Source organism: Actinia tenebrosa, unplaced genomic scaffold (genome assembly GCF_029948245.1).
Source record: "Actinia tenebrosa isolate PJP-AT-01 unplaced genomic scaffold, QUT_ActTen_1.0 PGA_scaffold1__47_contigs__length_23844297, whole genome shotgun sequence".
NCBI classification, from domain to species: domain Eukaryota; kingdom Metazoa; phylum Cnidaria; class Anthozoa; order Actiniaria; family Actiniidae; genus Actinia; species Actinia tenebrosa.
This window is the reverse complement of record NW_028292578.1, coordinates 4,739,807-4,759,698: the sequence shown is the minus strand read 5'-3', so window position 1 is coordinate 4,759,698 and position 19,892 is coordinate 4,739,807. Positions and strand designations below refer to the sequence as shown.

General features: G+C 37.5%; 4 protein-coding genes across 5 annotated transcripts in view; all 4 read right to left on the bottom strand.

Annotated features, from left to right (window-relative positions):
- Positions 1–298: 298 nt before the first annotated feature.
- LOC116300112 (uncharacterized) lies at positions 299–4,147 on the bottom strand. The gene is made up of 6 exons (XM_089033367.1): positions 4,072–4,147; positions 3,707–3,772; positions 3,106–3,609; positions 2,319–2,606; positions 1,675–1,915; positions 299–643 (listed from the first exon to the last, which is right to left on the bottom strand). The coding sequence occupies exons 2-6, from the start codon at positions 3,762–3,764 to the stop codon at positions 364–366; spliced, it is 1,371 nt and encodes a 456-aa protein (XP_088889493.1). The 5' UTR covers positions 3,765–3,772; positions 4,072–4,147; the 3' UTR covers positions 299–363.
- A 774-nt stretch (positions 4,148–4,921) lies between these two features.
- LOC116300119 (uncharacterized) lies at positions 4,922–9,410 on the bottom strand. 2 transcript variants are annotated; one of them, XM_089033127.1, is made up of 6 exons: positions 9,290–9,410; positions 9,057–9,115; positions 8,647–8,856; positions 5,758–6,099; positions 5,439–5,679; positions 4,922–5,315 (listed from the first exon to the last, which is right to left on the bottom strand). In XM_089033127.1, exons 2-6 carry the CDS (start codon positions 9,091–9,093, stop codon positions 5,069–5,071), a joined length of 1,077 nt encoding a protein of 358 aa, XP_088889253.1. In that variant the 5' UTR covers positions 9,094–9,115; positions 9,290–9,410; the 3' UTR covers positions 4,922–5,068. The 2 variants fall into 2 exon arrangements, with proteins under 2 accessions (XP_088889253.1, XP_088889252.1); XM_089033126.1 differs by having other exon boundaries at positions 9,283–9,401.
- An 892-nt stretch (positions 9,411–10,302) lies between these two features.
- On the bottom strand, positions 10,303–15,840 carry LOC148909731 (uncharacterized). The gene is made up of 5 exons (XM_089032823.1): positions 14,215–15,840; positions 13,300–13,391; positions 12,478–13,146; positions 12,150–12,390; positions 10,303–11,346 (listed from the first exon to the last, which is right to left on the bottom strand). The coding sequence occupies exons 2-5, from the start codon at positions 13,358–13,360 to the stop codon at positions 11,043–11,045; spliced, it is 1,275 nt and encodes a 424-aa protein (XP_088888949.1). The 5' UTR covers positions 13,361–13,391; positions 14,215–15,840; the 3' UTR covers positions 10,303–11,042.
- Positions 15,262–19,892, bottom strand: part of LOC116292478 (ATP-binding cassette sub-family C member 4-like) — a 28,467-nt gene continuing 23,836 nt past the window's right edge. The window contains exons 5-7 of the mRNA XM_089032167.1: positions 17,528–18,098; positions 16,574–16,710; positions 15,262–16,181 (exon numbers count right to left, since the gene is read on the bottom strand). Coding sequence (XP_088888293.1) covers positions 15,262–16,181; positions 16,574–16,710; positions 17,528–18,098 — 1,628 coding nt within the window. The remainder of the gene's footprint in view (positions 16,182–16,573; positions 16,711–17,527; positions 18,099–19,892) is intronic.

Here is a 19,892-nt window from a genome sequence, read left to right as displayed (position 1 = left end):
GGTGTACTGAGTAAGTACTCAATACAGGAGAATTAAACGAGAAGAGATTGTTGGAAAGAAAGAAAACATTGAAAAGAAGAAGGACGAATGAACGAATGAAAGAAAGGTAATCAGAAAGATAAGATAACAAAAAAATGATGAAGTAAAAAGAAAAGAAAAGAAAAAAAACAAAAAAAAAAACAAAAAAAAAAAAAACATGAATGGAAAAAAAAGGAGAAAAGTAAAAAGTGAAAAAAAGTTAGCAAACGAATTAAGACACGTTGAATGCAAATAGAGTTAAAACTATATTAATTGTTCATCTTAAATTATTATTTTAATCATATTCCAATTTTCCACTTTTTATAAACAAACAATCAATAATCACTAATAAAGCACTCTGTATCTCTTGGATTCTTTAGTGCAATCCTTAGCTTTGTCGAACGATCCTTTCTTGACATTCTCTAGAAACGTGCCACCTCCATTACCTGGCTCTCTGTAACGAGCCACGATCGTTCGGCACACCCATCCATCATCACGCTTCTTGTCGTAAAATCCAATTCCCAGCTCGGTAGACTTTTTCCAGACAACCTGAGTGAAATGACCGGCTCCCCAGTCCATGTCATTACGACTGAAGTCATATCCTGGATCACACACCTCATCGTACCTGAAAATAGAGAAACTGCATCAACTACATACTGACAGTCCCAATCAGCAGACCAGGTGCATGATCGACCCACTACCTTCAATTTTCCATTCAAGGATCATTGTATTTCAGAAAAAATTTAAAGTCTTTGTTCTCAAGGCTAGACTCGAAATTGTTCAAAATGATTTTGATATATGATTTATATAGCGCTCTTTTCGATATCGATACGTTCAAAACCACTTTACAATAACTTATGAATGAGACTGTGCATGTTTAGTGTAAGGTGCCAGGAGGGGTTCTTTGCGTCCTTGGTCCGTGGAATTCCGAAGTGTTTAGTGTGAAAAGAAGATAAAAGACACATTTAAAACAACAAAGCCGCTGGCCGCCATTTTGGATTATCGCTGGTGATTATAGTGTGATAATCTGAGTTTCTCGACCAATCAGCGCGCGAGATTTTCAATAATTAATCACCTGTGTGTTTATACTAATTTTGAATAATGATTTTGAAGCTCAAGTGAAGCTTAAACACTAGGTAAATGGGTCTGTAATCCAGGTATGTTCGCCTTTTCGAAGTCCAGAGAATTTAGACCGACTAAAAACAACCTACTATTGCAAAGAATTGCTGAATTGGGATATATATTGGATAAATAATCTTATCCTTTGAATAAATCCTTCAACCCCGTTCACACCCTCTAACCTTGTTTGGTTATTAATTTCTCTATTTCACGTTCTTACTTTTTTTTAATGGCTTCCCTGAGGTAGTTTGATTTAAACATGTTTAGTGAGCTATCGCGCAGTTTCATCAGGAATCTCCAACTAGTTAAATTATAAGTTTGGTTTAGAAAACGGGTAAAATTAAAATGGCTTTACTTGGCCCATGAAACGAAAACAAAGTCGTATAATTTGTTAGTAACAGCTAAAATAATAATAATAATAATAATAATAATAATAACAATAATAATAATAATAATAATATTAATAATAATAATAAAAAACACCGTTGAGTAATTCTTTCACAGGCGATATAAAACCGCTCTACATGAATTTCTTACCATCTTTTAGTAACTTGTGTAGCAGTTTCTCCTTTAGCGTCGCACCAAGCAGCAATATTTTCACCTTGATTTTTCCTCTTGTCACTCGGAGAATGTTCAAACTTTTCGTTAGCTCCTAATTCCTCTGCCCACTCAGCAGCCTCTTTATTCATTTCTTTGTTGAGTGTCATAGGTGGAGCATCGTGGCGTGCGCGGTAATCATTGTGCGCTTTGAGTGCTTCTTGTTCAAATGCAGAGACATCTTCCGAGAAAATCCATCAAACACATTAATATCTAATGGCATATCTTTGACAAATACAACTTTATCAAAATTATGTTAAGAATGTTTATTATTTAAGGGAAAGAATGTGTTTTGTTTTGACAATAGAATCTCTACTTCATTTAGTTTTTAGGTAGCACAATCTGTTCATTTTCGGCTACAGCTAAAGTGACTTAATTTCGGGTCCAACTGCTCGCAAAAATAAAGCTAAGATGTTTAAAAATTTAACCTCTACGTGGAACATCTAGAACTTTGGATAGCAAATCCTTGCGGTAATGAATGAAAATTTAGGAAAATCTTCTTTGAACTGCTTATACAAAGAAAGATCAAACCTCGTCGAGGTTTCAGATATTGAAAAAGATCGTAAAGATATCAAAATACATACCTTCATTTCCCCCCGCTGATGGTGTTAGTGTAGTAGCGCCGCTACTTGATGTGGTACTTTGTTCACCGCCGCTACTTGGTGATGTTGGCTTGACTTCACCTCCTTGTGGGTTTGTGCTCTCTGCAGCACTTGGTGCTGATGTTGGCTTAGTTTCTCCACCACCCCCAGGTGTTGGTTTAGCTTCCCCACTGCCTCCCCCTGATCCAGTATGACCTCCTTCCTCAGGTGTGATTCTAATGTTAATGTCTACTTCAACTTGATCACCCTTAACCTGATATGTCCCAAAACCTGCCAAAAGAAACACCATTCTGTCAGTCGGTATTGTTATAACAAGGAAAATGGTGTCCTATCATGTATCTTTGAAAGTAAACTTTGATTATTTCTATACCGTATTCCTATAGTACAGAGTCGTTCGTTAGCGTAATCAAGTCTCTTTTTTGAGGCCAGTAAGACTTGTAAATACAGTGAAAAATGTCTGTTTTTCTATAATCAATGTATATTCTTTTCATCAATCGCTACTTGGCCGAGTTAGATTTTCTATTGAATGAATTGAATGAAACCTTTAGTTAAAAATAGATAAAAACCAGGGTAGTCCCTTCAGAACAAATAAAAAGCTCTGCTACTCCAATGGGAGCCCTGGAATGGATGAAGTCGCCGTCTATAGCCGTTTTATTCTAAAACTGATGATAAAGCTCAAACCACCTAACTCTTTTAGGAAATCATCAAATAAGGCATAAAGTTTTCATTTACAGATCCCCCATCAATTATTATTGCAGTTGTCAAATACCTTTTACTGATACATCATCTATCTTAAAACTTCCTTGTTTCATGTCGGCGCTGTTGGGCTGTTCTCCAGACGCGGATGGTTCATCCATTGAGAAACCTGCCTTGGAAATGGCTGAAGGGTGAGATTGCAGTGGAACACCTGCTTTATAAGTCGTTCGTATGTTCAGTGGACGGGTTTTTGGGCTGTCAAAGTGAGCTTTTGGGTTCGCCATCTCAGCAGCATACATGCGATACTTTGGCAAATTTGAAGTCAGTTTTCCTTCATAGTTGTAAGGATTACTAAGGAAGCTCTTTAGTGGATGGACCCCTGGCAGTGACTGACGTCTGTGAGCGCCTGTTTTGTAATAGTAGAATGGCCGTGCGTAGGGATTGCGTCCATCTGTCCTTAAGTAATGATGTAGCATGTGTCGGTAAGGGCTATACAGATATTGTCGCTTTGTAGGTGAATCTCCCTTCCTCGCCTCATCGACCAGGTGTTTGTGATGCCTCTTCTTTAAAGGTTTTCCTAAAAATGAAAACAATCTAATGAATTTGAATTTTCAAATAAAAGAAAAAAGAGTGTTGGAATTGTCGTAACTTGATCGAAGATGATTTGTACTTACCGAAACTGAAAAGATTAAGGACCAATAATACTTTTGCTATGAACAAGATGGAAACCATATCTCGATCTTAGGGTTAAAAAAAAGGGGAAACAATTGAAAAAAAAAACATGATGAAAAAAATAATGGTAGTTGTATGTTATTGATAGCTGTGTCCATACTTGAAACTGTAATAGAAAATTTTGCCCTTCTGTAACTACTACACAAAACATTTCATAGTTGAATCGTAAACTAGACTAAATCCAAAAATAAAAATATTTTAAACTCGGTTATTTCATAGTGTACATGCGTAAATATGTTAAATCTTAACACATGCAAATTAAAGTTTCCAAAATCGTACCTTATTTGTATCCTCTGAATTTACCTACCTTTGACTTGAAGAAAATACTTTAAGTTGTTGTCTCAAGGTTGGACTTAATTTTAGAGTGGAAATTTATTATTTACTGTTTGCGGCCTACTGGTGTCAAACTGGTACAAAGGTCATGGAATTTTCACACATTGTTGATGCTAGGTCGTGCATAAAAATAAACTACAATCATATTAGCATTTTATTAGCAAACATTTTTGGGGGGGAATTCACTTAAACCTTAACACATTTTTTATTGTTCAGTAATTTAGTTGTATTGCTTCTATATTTATATTTCCGCTGTAAATTGAAATAAAATCTGCATTCCACCAGGGTTTCATAAAGACTTTATTGCACTGTGCAATTTCCCAGTTGCTTGTCAACTCAACGCCGTTGCGAGAAAATTTGCTGGATAATTTCATAGTGTAACAGTTTTTTTTCATTTTTGTTGTTGTTGTGCGTAGAGTTTCATCCCTACTTTTCGCAACGGACTGAAGCAACAAGCCATTGTGTATTACCTCTAGAGAGTTCATAAGGCGAAATATGTCATCCTCTTGTCTCTATCTCCAGTACTGATTCCATCCCATTGTCTCTATCCCCAGTACTGATGTCATCCCATTGTCTCTATCCCGAGTACTGATTCCATCCCCTTGTCTCTAACCCTTATCCCGTATTTTGACAGTACGAATGTTAGCATTAGATTCCTTGCATGTAATGTCAAAGTAGGTCGATTTGAAGGACAAAACGAAATTGTTATTGTTATGCCTTCAAAAATTGAGCGGCATTCTAACGTACTGGTAGGGGTCTTTAGGTCGGCGTAAAGTTTTTAAACATTGCCATTGTGATGTTAATATACCAAACATTCTAAAAAGTAAGTTTTGTCACTTTGCTTTATTAGATTGTCCGATTTATTTCTGGTTGTTAATTTAAGTAACAATCAACCAAAACTAAATTTAGTCATTACACATCAACATATTGTTTAAGAAGTAGCTAGTACAGTACATTATGATTATTTTTAGTTAAATCGTACTACAGTAGCTTTGGTCAAAGCTTCCTTTGATAACATTTTTCGCAAAGCTCCCCTGCATGTTTCCTGCTTTCTTGTATCGTGCTACATAATAAGTACACTTCATTCCATTTTGTTCGCTATCTGCCTTGCCAAATCCAAGCTCCACGCTCTCTTTCCAGACCAACTGGCTGAAATGTCCGGCACCACCCATATTTTCAGAGCCAAATGTATACCCTGGGTCACAAATCTCGTTGTACCTATATAAAGTAAAGTAAACGAGTGTTCATCTGCATCAAAATCAAGGATATAAAGTTTTAAAGTCGAGGAAATCTAGTATCTTACACTAAGACCAAGATGAAAATTTAAGGTATTTTATTTACCAGTTAGTTACAGCTTCTGTCGCGGTCTGTCCGGTAGAAGACGAACAACCATATGAAAGATTCTCTCCATTATTACCACGTTCTTCTTGAGAAGCGTGTTGTAGAGTTCCTAGATTTGCTAGGGTTTGGGCGTAGCTAGCAGCGGACTGAGACATCTGGGCGTTCAATGTCATTGCTGGTGCGTCGTGAACAGCTCTGAATTTATTGTGTAATTCCAACGCTTCTTTCTCAATGTCAGAGCCTTTGAACAATTTTTAAAAGTTATTAGTAACATTTTATTTTATTATTTTATACAAAAATAATAAATGGGTTGGATTACCTGTACTTGAAGACGGTGTTGTACCACTTGGGGCAGCGGTAGTCCCTGTAGAACTTGGTGTTGTTGTATTTGAGCCTGTTGGAGCAGAGGTTGTTACTGATCCTCCACCTGGGGCAGCGGTTGCTTCTGAGGCCCCTGGAACAGTGGTGACCCCTGGACTACTTGTTGTTTGGCTCGTTACTTTTGATGCTACAGGAGCTGCAGTTGTCTTTGAGCCACCAGGCGTTTGACCGGTTGTTGATGCAGGAGTAGGTTGCGCCTTTGGTTCGATATAATCAGGTGCTATTTTTATCTTAAGATCGATGCTGACACCATCTTTGTTTATATCGTAAATCCCTCCTCCTAATAATTGGAAAAAAACCCAGTGAAAACCATTAACTAAATGAACAACGACAAAGTGAAAACAAAAACAGTATACAGTATTTATGTCGCAGAAAAACAAAAACAAAAAAACAATTAAAGTGAATTTCAGTTTTTTCCTATATAAAATTCAAATTTATGGCGTTCAAGCAGTGTTCAAATAACGATGCACAGGAACCCCGTTATCAATGATATAACTGGCATCACCTCACTAGCTTAAAATGGCTTTGTTTCCTGCCGTTTGGCTCTGTGGAAAGTGGAATATGAACTAAACTAAACTAAAATACCGTTTTACGTGATTGCTGTGTAGGAATCCAATACCATTAATTCATATATATTTGTCCCTTTCGATTTTGAATTGCTGTATGGATTTAGAATTCTTAAGAGGCAATGTCCGCAAGAATCAAACAAATGGTGGCAAGGGTCAAAAACTCAAATTCGCTCTCCTTTAGAAATTAGATAGGTCAGCTTTATTAAATATGAATCCCAGCATAGTCAGTTTTCAAAAATATTATTTCATTTTCGAGAAAACAGCCAGAGAAGAGGTTCGACCGAAGCCCAGGGAAGAGGCGCTCATGAAGGTTGAAGATGGCAAAACTTTAAACAAAGCGCATGTAGAAAGTAAACCATTTATGACAAATTCTGAACTTTCTACTTAATTTATCTTTCTTTTTCGTTCATTGGACTGGATCTCAAGCTTATTGGGAAAAGGAACGAATTTCTGGCGAGGGAGACTAGGAGGCCTGCGTTAGTTAACTCAAAAGAAAAAAAATAGATATCTAGATCTCTGATTTAATCATATTTATGCTGCAAGTCGAGAAGAATACATGTTTTTAAAACTGTAAAGATTGATTTGGAGGAAATTAATTCTGGCCTCATAGAAACCTGTTGAATTTGGATGAAATACATGTGAAAATTAGGCTTCTAATCAATAAGGGAATAAGGATTTTCATGAAGATTGCCAAAAAAAATTACACTGAGAACTAATTAGAAATTATTGAATATATTGTGAAAGTTCAGTGTGGTTTGATAAATCTAAGCTCCATTAGAAAGGTTTTGGGATAGCCGGGTATCCGTCGGTTATATGCTAAAGCTACGTTTAGAATATATGTGCGTGGCTTAGGTAAATCAAGTTTCCTGTTAGAATCTCTTAGGTAGTAACATTTTTTATATCGATGGAAGGATTTTGTAGGTACCACGGGGCTTGTTTGTTTAAGGACTTAAACATCAAGATGGCTTTTTATTTCTTACGTCGTCTTACTGAAAGGTTATCCAAGTGTAAAGAATCAACAAGCGTATTGAACCTCACTTCATAACCTGCTTTCATTATTACTCTAGTTGAACGGTTTTATAGGTTGTAATTTGTCTCTTAATTAGCCAATTAACCCATCTCATATTGTATTGCAATAGTCAAAATAAGGAGGGATTAAAGCATTGTAAATCTACACAGCAGCAGAGTGAAAGACTGGATATTTTAAAAGCCTTCCTGTTAATTGATGGTTTTCAACCATTGCCAAGAGAATTAAATAGCAGAAGACACGGCGGCCATGTTGGAGGATATAACAAAAGAATGCAATGCAATGCAATGTAATGTAATGCAATGTAATGCAATGCAATGCAATGTAATGCAATGTAATGCAATGTAATGCAATGTAATGCAATGTAATGCAATGTAATGCAATGTAATGCAATGTAATGCAATGTAATGCAATGTAATGCAATGTAATGCAATGTAATGCAATGTAATGCAATGTAATGCAATGTAATGCAATGTAATGCAATGTAATGCAATGTAATGCAATGTAATGTAATGCAATGTAATGCAATGTAATGCAATGTAATGCAATGTAATGCAATGTAATGCAATGTAATGCAATGTAATGCAATGTAATGCAATGTAATGCAATGTAATGCAATGTAATGCAATGTAATGCAATGTAATGCAATGTAATGCAATGTAATGCAATGTAATGCAATGTAATGTAATGTAATGTAATGTGGTTAGAATCAATTGTTTTGTCTCATTTCTTCGATAGTGACTATGATATTTTGATTATAAAATACAAAGAACTGGTATGAAGCAATGTTTAGTGTTGAGTAGGTGGGGTCCGGCAAAAATCCACAAAAATATAATACTTCCTATCCGAACATTAGTAGACCTTTGTGGATTATTTCATTAAAGTTTCAGATCAATTAAAATTAAAAATAATTTCGTACTAGTCCCCATTTAAAGGTTGTCCTTATGTCAAGTGGGTTAATGTCAATCACACAGGTACAATGGTGTGGTGCCCCTATCTATAAGAAGATCTAGACTTTCTTAAAAGTTTAGTTAGTTTTACAATTTATCGTAAAATAACAACAATATAAAAGAATTGAAAAGTTAAATAATAAGAAAGGAACAATATTTGAGCGAGAGAGAAGATCAGATATTTTATCCCATTTGGCACTTACCGTTTACAAAAATTGTAATGACTAGTACTGTTACATCTAAAATCATAAAAACATCAGTGTAATACACAATATTCTTACCAATCACTTTTCCATCGTCGATTTTAAAACTACCCTGTTTTATTGGCTGATCTGATACACGGTCAAACATCGAGACTTTGTTTCGTTTCAGAAAAGCAAAGTGTTTTTTCCCTGTATTAGAATCCATTTGCTTGGAGTAGAAAGCTCTCGGGATGTCTTTCTTTTTGGCAATGTGTCTGGAAGATGGTTCACAGATACCCAGGACAAACCCTAAAAAACATGTTTGCAATCGATAGTAAACTCAAGAGCGTGCTTATAAAGAATCCCTTATATTCTAACGTTATTCCATTGTACAATTTGATTACAAGTCTCCTACAACATCCTCATATTTATATTTTGCTTGATAACCGATTACCTAGCTCTGAAGCCTGGAAATACTCAATATACTACATGACTATAAGATATTTTACCTGACATTAGGAGTAGCACCATCCAGTATGGAAACATCTTCGGGCATGCACCGATGGAGCTATATTAAAAAAAAAACAAACGACACACAAAGCAATTGATTTTGAGAAGTATCGTCGAAAAAACATTTTAAGTGAAGCGAAAAAAAATTACAAACTTGCAATGGCCTCAATAGTAAAATATTCGAAATATTTATAATTATTTTAAAATAAGTTAAGTCTATCAAACCTTTTACCCGAAAGCAATAAAATGTTATAGAGTGAGGAATGCTTAATCAAGAACTAGAATGGAAGTAATTCTCTTCGTTTGGTAGCATTATACGATTTCTAACGGCTGCAGGTGATCACAGTCATAATCATGACCTTTTTATTTTCTTCCGATACAGGTACAACCACAGGGAACCCGTGTTTTGAAGCCTGGTTTTATATTTTAATAAGGTCTTAAGGGTTTGAGATCGATTGCTGTAATCTGATCTGGACTGGATTACCCAAAAGTCCACATCTTATTACAGTTTATGTAACCGTAAAGCAATCTCAAACCGTGAAAACCGTGAGCAGACTCCTGAGCAAGTGTACAGGCAACATGAGAGTGAAAAGAAACGCCAATATGCCAACAGGGTCATGGAGGTGGAACAAGGAACATTGACGCCGTTAGTATTTAGTACAACAGATGGAATGGGCACAGAATGCAAGATTTACCACAAACACTTAGTTGGGCCCTTATCGATTAAGAAGGGAGAGATCTATGCAAGCACCATGTCATGGGTTGGAGCCAAAGTGTCATTTTGCACTTGTTCGTTCTGCTCTGCTGTGCCTGAGAGGATCACCATCTATTAGAAGAACACTTGACACTCAAAACGTGGACTTCTCCCTCGATAACGCTAACGCCCACATCTTTATAAAAAAAGGTTTTATCGATTTGCTTTTTTTTTATATTGTATGTAAATATAAGACCGATATATATCTGCGCTAATTTTAAACTTGAAATTCATTTAGCAATTATTCTTTTAGTATTTGAAAAAACGTTTTCAATTATATTATTATCATCATCATCATCATCATCATCATCATCATCATCATCATCATCATCATCATTATCATTATCATTATCATTATCATTATTACCCTAGGGGGATTGGTTGACCAGCTGTATTTGCTGAAGAATATTTTGACAATTTAATTCAGGCAATTATGTTAAAGTCATCGCATTTTTGAAGTAAAAAAGCGAGCGGCACATATTAGGTTGTAACTTGGGAAGGGACTTTATTTTTAGACTTTCCTTCTAACTTTTCCTGACGTCATCATACTGCGCATGCTCGTGCACAACCTGGCGCGCGAACAAAAACTATATGGAGCCACCTTAAGCACTAAAGAAGTGTAAGGAGAAGCTTCTCAGACTTCTTGAGAGCTTACGGCGCTTCCTAAGTGCTTTATTACAGGATGGATCACGGAAAAATCTGTTTTATTCGTTTTATTATATGGTCACTAATTTTATTTCGGTATTGAATTTATTCACGCAAAAGGAAAACGGTCGCAGAATCTAGCAGCACTTCGCGCTCGCAGATGTCGTCAGTACTGTGGTGCATTCACTAACAAAAAATAGTTTTCGACCAATCAGCGCGCGCGTACTATCCTAACTATATTGTCGCGGCCGTAAGAGACCGGGACAGATAATTTCAAGGAGACTGGCCCGAGCGGCCTTTAGGTTAAGCATTCTTTGTTCAAATGTGATTGCAAGCAAGCAGAAGGCACACAATCTGTAAGTTTTTGCTTTCCCTCTAGCCTTTGTATCGACTTTATAACCTCACATTTAGTCTTTAACGTTTGTTAATAGTTTGTGAACCGCTTTAGTTGTTTTCTAATGGATTTGATCGCTTTGGTTGCCTTTATAATCTATCTTGCTTTTCTTTACAAAATTATTAGTTTCATACTGCACTATTTTTAACAATACTGATAAGAGGTTTTACCCCAAGAGAATGTTTTTGACTTCTATGTATTGAATCGTTTTAAGCCGTACCCGCCATCAAGACCAGCGCCATCTTTGATTGTGTTGCAGTAACTTTCGTCAAAGGAACCTTTAAGAACATTATCTTTGTATCCACTGCTCCCGTCATCGAAGTTTCCCTGAGGCTTATACCGACCGACCATGTACGTACAGGTCATACCATTCTCATCTTTCTGGGCTTTTCCTATTCCCAACTCAAGACTTGCTTTCCAAACGACTTGTGTAAAATGATCGGTGCCTTTCTGGGGACCTTCTTCTGCGAACTTGTACTTACAAACCTCATCGTACCTTAAAATGAAATGTCAAAATTGTCAAAATAGTTGTATGTGTTAGTATTGATTACTATTCGTGATTTACACCCCGCATATTCGTAAGATTTACCCAAATAGCTTTTGGTAGACGTCAGTCAAGGTGCTTCCATTCAATTCCATAGCCTTTGAAACTTCGTGTCTTTTGATGCTGTCATGGAAACACTTTGATTGAAGTCTAGAACTTTCTTTGTCGCAACGATGATCCTGCGCTAGTATTTTAGACAATAGTGTAAAAACTGAATGACAAGCGACATTTTTTCAATTGACTATCATTTTCATACAATGAATTAAATTAGAAGATAGGAAGACGCATCTTTACTGCGCATGCGTAACTACATCGAACTTGGAAATCAACTCCTCAAGATTTTTAAAAACAGGCTATAATTGTTTTAGCATATACCAACTTATACATATAATACCAACATATACAATAATTCAATAAAAACAAACAAACAGAAACTTTTAGTTTGCGTGACAAATTCACGCAAAACTTTTAGCAAAACTTAGGTCATACTAGGTTGCCTTTTTAGTATTGATAGGAATGGCATTTACTCATCGGAAATTGTAGCAAAACGATTGCCGGCAGATGCCATTTTTTGCCGACTCAATATTCCGAGATTCAGAGGTGAATATCGTAAAATATTGACCTTCAATTAACCAATGAGCGCGCATGTTCTTAGGAAGTACACAAGTTGGTATGTGCTAACAAGTATTGTTTAAAATGCTTCATCTAACTATGTCAAACAGTTTTTTTATTTTTAAGAGCCATGCATATGTTACCAGTTCTTGACTGCCTCGCTTGCACTTTGTGCCTTACTGTTACTGCATCCTATGGATAGATTCTCTCCTTGCTCCGGTCTTTCACTGTACCCTGACCGTACAAGTGAGCCAAGATCAGCCAATTTCTGCGCATATTCTTCAGCTTCTTTACTCATGATGCAGTTGAGTTTCATTGCGGGTGAGTTGTGAATGGCTCGATACTTGTTGTGTGTTGCAAGGCCTTCTTTATGAAACGGCGAATCTTTTGATTTGAAAGAAAATACATAAAGAATGAATCAGAATGAAACTAACAAATTGGCTCTTGAACTAACAATACATTTTCACTTGCCTTGGCATGCTTCTGAATTCGTATTATTAGTTGATTTTGGGGTGGTGCTGGCTGTTGCCTTAGAGGTCGGCGTTGTAACTGTTGTTGTGGCTGGCGTTGTTGCTATTGTTGTAGCCGTCGTTGCTGCTGTTGTAGCTGTCGCTGTTGCTACTGTTGTAGATGCTGCTGCTGTTGTAGGTGTTGTAGCATTGTTTGCTGATGTTGGCTTCGTCGCAGGCGTTTTGGTTGTAACAGCAGGTTTCGTCGGCGGTGTAGTGACTGTTGTTGGAGCTGTCGTTGGAGCTGTTGTTGGAGCTGTTGTTGGAGCTGTTTTTATCCTTTTTAGGGTCATTTTGACGTTGATATCAATGCCCTTTTTAGATATGATATATTTTCCTTTACCAACAGCTCCATTATTGTTGAACTTGAATTCGCCCTTTTTTTCGTCTGAAGTCGCTGGAAGAGCACCGTCTGCTTCATCATGTAAACGCCATGAATAACTCGATCCTTTACGTACCATAGGCCGTTGATAACCTCTCCATGGCAAGTCATTATATAGACGAGGTTTGGTCCTTACAGTTGAATCTGGTTTCTCGACGACACTGTTCAGACCATTCAACAAGCGTTGAACTGATGGAATCTGAAAGACTTTCCTGTCCGAATGGCGAGTATCAACCAAGGCTTCAACTTCTGTTGATTGAAGATTAACCTCAAACATATTGACATGCAAAGGTTTTCGAAACACGTATAATGATGAAGTTTAATATGAGAATGACACGACATTTCGGGATCATCTTGTCCTCATGGGAAATAAAAAAAAGGTTAACACAACAGGTTACTTACCTTCTGGTAATAGGCTGTCCAAGGAAAATAAAATCATTAACTTTATAAACAACATCTTCATAACTGTAAGCAATGCCAGCTTATCTTAAAACCTATTATATCAAAACAGAAAAATATGGATATTTCACAAAACGCAATTGAACCTTAAGTCATTAGGGACTTTGTTTGGATGGATTTTTAGCGAAACTTCAGTTTCGACTGAGTCTGTGTATATATTTCTACAATGGATTATTTTGCTCGTTAGAGCGCGGCACTACAGTATTTATTACACAATACAACACAAGTAAAAATCAATCTAGCGGTGTGTTATTCAAATAATAAAAAATTAAATAGATTGATCGTTAACTGATTTCTCTTCGTTCGCGGATATATACGTGTGTACCCTTAAAAAAAATTTTTTCTTCAGGATTTGTATATACAAGACACTTCTTAATGTTAGATTTTCATTATTCATTATATTTGTTTTATTATTTTTGAAGAAGTCGAGCTTTTTTTGACATATTTTTCTGTCGTTCTTTTCCTCATTATGAACTTTGAAGATATTTTACTTTTTTAAATTGGTTTCAAAAGCTTTATAAGAATTGGATGAAATATTAAGTTTCTGGACATAACTTTTTAAGGTCTTCTTTGTTTGACCTATTTTCCCTTTCTATTTTCTTATCATTTAGTGGATGCCAAAAATATCTCATGTTAAAGTATATTTAAAAATAAAATGCTTCAAAAAGAATATAACCTAAGAGTTGCCCATCAATACCAAGTTTATGTGTTAGATACGTCAGTTGCATGGATTTTCAAAACTTATCCCACACGGAAAAACGTATTGGTGGGTGAATACCCATCATCGACACAATTGACACACATGGTTTGCTGGTCATAGCAAGGGGTTAATCAATCACGGTCTAGGGGCCGACTAACCTCTCCCTTAGGATTCTGCCAAACTTCCTGATCAGTGTGTAATTCCTCTCGGGATAGCGGTGTTGGGGCCGAAATCTCCAGCGTAGCCGTAAGTCCATACGACCGTTCAGCACTCGATGTCTGAAATTTTGGTCATGGTTGTCCTGGTTACCAATCAAACAAAAAAATAATAATACATGTAACTAAAAGTGAGCTTCGTCATTTTTTTTTTTTTGGTAAGGGAAATGGGATGTTAAGTGTGTATGATCTTTAGAGTTGGCCCCTTGCTGATGACCAAACTCCTTATTTGGACTACATTAACCAAATTCACATATCACGTTTTTGATGCTAAATATATATAGGATGGTGGCAAATTCGAAGTCTGTAGTTTAAAGGGACTTATTCACTCCTTTATACACGCACGTTGTAAAGTAAAATATAATGGTTTTGCAGGGAAAATGAGAATAATTTTTTTTTGCAGATATTCTATTTTTCCAATGCTCACTCGTAATGGGATAATTATTATTATTTGAGATTTTACGCGCAGGTTGCTGCTGCACGATAGGACTCAGGGTCACCTTAGAGGTACATTTTTGGAATATTCATGAAGCCGCCATTTTATTTCTAAAAATAGTAACAAAATGGCGGCTTAATGAATGTTCAAAAATCATATCTTTTGGTTCCCATATCAGAAATGAACAAGTTTTGCATTTTTAAACTCCTCATGCGCAGTCCTTTCAAATGCGCTAGTTAGAATTTTCCATTGAGGAGTCGATTTTCCGTTAAAATTGATAACGCCATCGCCCCGCCAAAAATGTCGAAATTCAAAAACGTAAAGGGACAGAGTTGTGAAATTTGTTAAACTCTTCAATGGTACCAAGTTTCGAGAAATTTTAATGAAATACCAAAATGAGACATTGTTTAGCCCTCTAGCCCGACGTGTAAAGCAGTTTCAGAAAATATTGACTTTTTTGTTATGAAATCATTCTTTCTGGTCTTAGAATTACAACCAAATTAGAATGATTATAAGTTTGAAGAATCTGATTCGTTATGCTCAGATAATACTTCCTAGGGCAGAACTTGACCGTCATGATCTCGTAGTAGTTTGGCAAAAACACCATTACTTCTTGTTGCAAGAACATCTGGCCTGTCGTTTTCAACCACGTGACCTCCGTCCAGAACAACTACCCTATCGTAATCCAAGATTGTATTCAATCGATGTGCAATGGTGAGCACGGTGCAGCTAGAGAAGGTATTTCGGATGACATGCTGAAGACGCTGATCTGTATTGTAATCCACATTAGCTGTTGCTTCGTCCAGTACAAGGATTTTACGCCGCTGAAGCAATGCACGAGCAAGACACAACATTTGTCGCTCCCCAGCACTGAAACCTGATCCTCCTTCTCCAAACGAGTGTTCCAGTAGACCATCAAGTTTCTGTACGCACTCGATAAGCTGTACTGCTTTTAGCGTTGACCAGATTTCATCTTCGGTGAATTGGTCAAAAGGATCCAGATTGTTCTTCAGACTGCCTTTAAACAGAAAAGGCTCTTGCGTAATGACCGCCATTGCTCTACGAGCATCTTGCACATTAATGGTACCAAGATCTATACCATCCACAAGTACCTGGCCTTCGGGATCCGGCATACGAGATAAGGCCGCTATTAGGGATGACTTTCCTGCACCAGTACGTCCTGCAATACCGATCTTCTCCTGCGCCTGAACATCGATGTTGATGTCTTTTAATATAGAAGGTCCGCCATCAATGTAATACAGGGAAACTCCGCGCAGACTTATAGCACCCTGACTCGGCCAGTTGGTTGGCACCTCAGCTTGTCTATCGTATCCTGGTTCTGAGCTAAGTTTGGTATAGCTTTGAATTCTTTCTACCGATACCATTTGGCTCTCGACTACAGTGGCGCCACGAATGCTGCGTGAAGAGATTCTGACCGTCGAAATGATAAATGTCATAAGCATACCAGTTGAAGCTGTAGGTAAAATAACACATAAAATACATGAGAAAATGTCTGTTTAATATCTCTAGATCTTGAAAACATATGTTAGTGATAAAGCATCAAAGTCCAAAGCTAACCAACGCCCAGTAGCTCTGTTGTATAGGAAGCTCGTGATTCATGTCCAGGCCGACTTACACTCAGGGTTTTACAATAATCGGGGATAAGGGGCTGCTTCTGTAATTACCGTCTACAAACCTTGACGTTGCTCTGCCTATAATGTTGCCATAATGGCGCCCCTACCCTGGCTAACCAACTGGAGACGTTTAATATTGTACCGCGCGTTTTATCAGTCGAAGTCAAGTATATAATCAAGATTTATTTGTTTTCCTCCTTATTAATTAATCAATGCTTTAAAATATACTGACCTGGATCTAAAGACAGAAATAACGTCCCAAATCCTATTGTAGTTAGAAACGCACTGCTAAGAAGATCTACGTACAAGCTAACCCAGCGACTTGTGGCTATTTCCAAAGACAATGATCTTGTGTACAGATCCTGTTTCCTATGAGTAGTGAAACAAACTAATATATGAATTTATAGGTACAGCATGTCAGAAAATATTATGATACTAACAAAACATTAGTGTCAAGATGTTTTAACATTTTAAAATGAGCGGTTATAGTATTTTGATCGAATGAAAGGAAGTCTCGTGTGCGGCGATCCATAACTTCAACGTCTTCAACTCTTTTGCTTCGCACAAAAAAAAAAAAAAAAAATACAACAAATGCCTCCATTATACGTGAAGTAGTGTTTAATTAGGACACAACGTAGCAATTATTTAGGTCGAATGTGTGACAAGAGTATTGGTAATAATAATAATAATAATAATAATAATAATAATAATAATAATAATAATAATAATAAAAATAAATACTTCATTTAACGAGGGTAGCACGTAATAGTATGAAAATACTAACAAACCTGTGGCCCTCATGCGTCATGCGCAATATTGCTTTCAATTAGATCTCCATCACTCAGTCACTTGCAATGAAAACAATAAAATAGGCGCGCGCAGTCTCCATGTAGCGGTAGACAGGTTTAGCAAACACAACGCGACGTGAAAGAGGAGGGTGCGCACGTTGACAAATGGCACACATTCGCATGTCGCCACGTCAACTGCCGTTTTGAGAGCCATTCGTTAGCGTGCGCGCCGTAGTCCTCTTTCTCGTCGGGTTGTGTTTGTTAAATCACTCTGATGATTGACAGAACATGCGACAAGCGTAAGGAAAAGCACGACGCATAGTGCTCCCAACCAACCAGAACATGAGATTCTTAATCATTCAATTATTTTATTGGAAAAAAGATCTTAAAATACTTACTCATGCAATTTTTCCAGGCTAGAATTCTCCTTTTCCAATGAATGAATGACTTCTAATCCTTTCATGGTCTCAGAGACGTGTTCATATAATGGGCTGCAGTTTATCGCTTCCATTCTTGAGAGTTCACGAGCAGTTTTTAGATAAAGATGACAAATGATTAAGAACAAGAACACCGTGGGGGCAATGACAAGAACAAACCAAGGGTTCACAATGCAAGTAAGTGTGACGACTCCAAAATATTGGAAGAAAGATTCAATAGATAACACAAACTGGAAGGGGAGTAGGTCATCTAGGGTACTAATGTCTTTAGAGAAGCGATTCATCATTCGTCCAACTGGATTGGTATCAAAGAAAAATACGGGGGACTTGAGGATAGCGATTAACATCTTATCGTGAAGCATCTCTGATGATCGAATAAAAGTCAGAAATAAACAAAGGATTCTGATGGCAACGATAATAGTGGCACCTGCTACCATTCCACCGTATATGCCAAGGGTAATAGAACTCTTTTGTTTACTGTAGGGCATGAGGGCAATGATCTTCAGCCACCAGTTCGGGGCAATGACAATTCCTAGAATGAATAGAACAATGTTGTTTAGGATAAGTCTTTTTGCTTCGTATAGGCAAATAATACATTGCGGTTTTCAGCCGACAATATAGGTTATATTTACTTTCTCCCAACTAGCCGCCAACATACACCCGTATTGCCGGCTCAAAATCGCAACAAGTTATAATGTCGCTGTATCGTTGGGTTTGATGCTGGGGGCAATGAAATCTTATTTTGGCTTACTTTGGGTTCCATATGAAAGAAAAAATGTTTGAGTCCCCTCTCCACCACACACTTTAAGATTTGTCTCTAAGGGTGGTCAGTGCCAGGGTTTCTTAACGTCCTCAATGGTTCTTTAAGTCCCTCCGTAGTAGTAGGGTGACGTAGTGTGGAGAGACGGGACCGCCAATTTACGTGGTTAACCGAGCCACGTGAAGTTCTAACCATTTTGTAGTTGTTATAAAAAGGCAGCACTTTATAACCTCAGTTATTTTAAGACCCTGAGTGTTGGTCAGGCCGGTACTCAAACCACGACCTCGCGCACGAAACTCCGATGCTCAACCAACTGAGCCGGCCGGCCGGGGGGCGGTTATTCATCTAATGGACCGTGACGTTTCCGCTGCAAAATGGTAGTCTTTAGCAGCAGTAAGGGGGACTCGCGGTCACCATTCGGAATCGCCCGGGGATTACCTGCCCCCACGTAACGGCGCCGGCCGCGGGAATTATTCGAGCCAACTCTACGGACTTTTAGGCAAATATCCGATTTGTCCACTTTACCCGTACCAAACCCGTAGGCAGTAAGGGGGACTCGCGGTCAATGTCAAAGATTTACGGGTTTTACAGGCGGTTTAAGGAAGGCGCCGGCAGCGGGAATAAGCCGCGCGATAAGTCCTTACTGCTGCTGTGTTGGGAATCAAAGATAAGTGTTTATAAAAATGTACGATATATATACGATGCATGAATGTAAAAAGTTCACCAATGACTTCTGTGTGATTTGTCTAAGATTCAAAGTTAATATACCTAAGCCTCGGGGTTTCTGGTGTTGTGGTAAGAAAATGCAAATAGAAGACGACACGTCAGCACAGTGTTACGAGTGTGGTAAGAATATTCGTAATGCCGTACCAAATGCTACCAGAGAGCAGTATTACGCCAATGGAGGTCGTAAGAAAACGCCATATAAGAGAATAAAATACTTCAGGGACTGGATGAGTCATATCCAAGGTTTACATCCGATATATTTGAGCGACGAAGTAAGGCAGAAAATCATAGACCACTTAGAAGAGCCAACCCCACAAAGTCTACGGAAAACGTTGAAAAAATTAAAGCTAGGGAAATATTACAAAGCTATCCCCTACCTTTTGTCTGAAATTACCGGTAAGTCTAATCCTGAGGTTTCTGATATGACAAAAGCCGAGTGGATGTTTTGTCGGCTGGATAAGGATATTCCTTATTACCCTGACGTAATCTATGAAATATTTTACAAAATTGACCCCAACCACCCCCTCTTGGGATGGATTCCAAGAAGATAGTGGATCTTACGGCATAAGATTACGCGTAATTTCTAGACTGACGTTCGATATGTAAATAGAATCCTGTCACGATATTTACTGAGCAAGCTTTCTTTGAAGCTCTTCTTTTGCCTCCTGGTAGATCTTTTTGCGAGATTCCTCGGAAAGATCTTTTACGACTGTTTTTTTGTTCCTTATGTCCGACTTTAGTTTCTCGTATTTGTCTTCTTCGGCCAGAATAAGCGAGAATTCTACGTCGTCTATCTTTCTGTCACGCAAGGCCTTTGAGACAAGATCGGTAATAGTATTT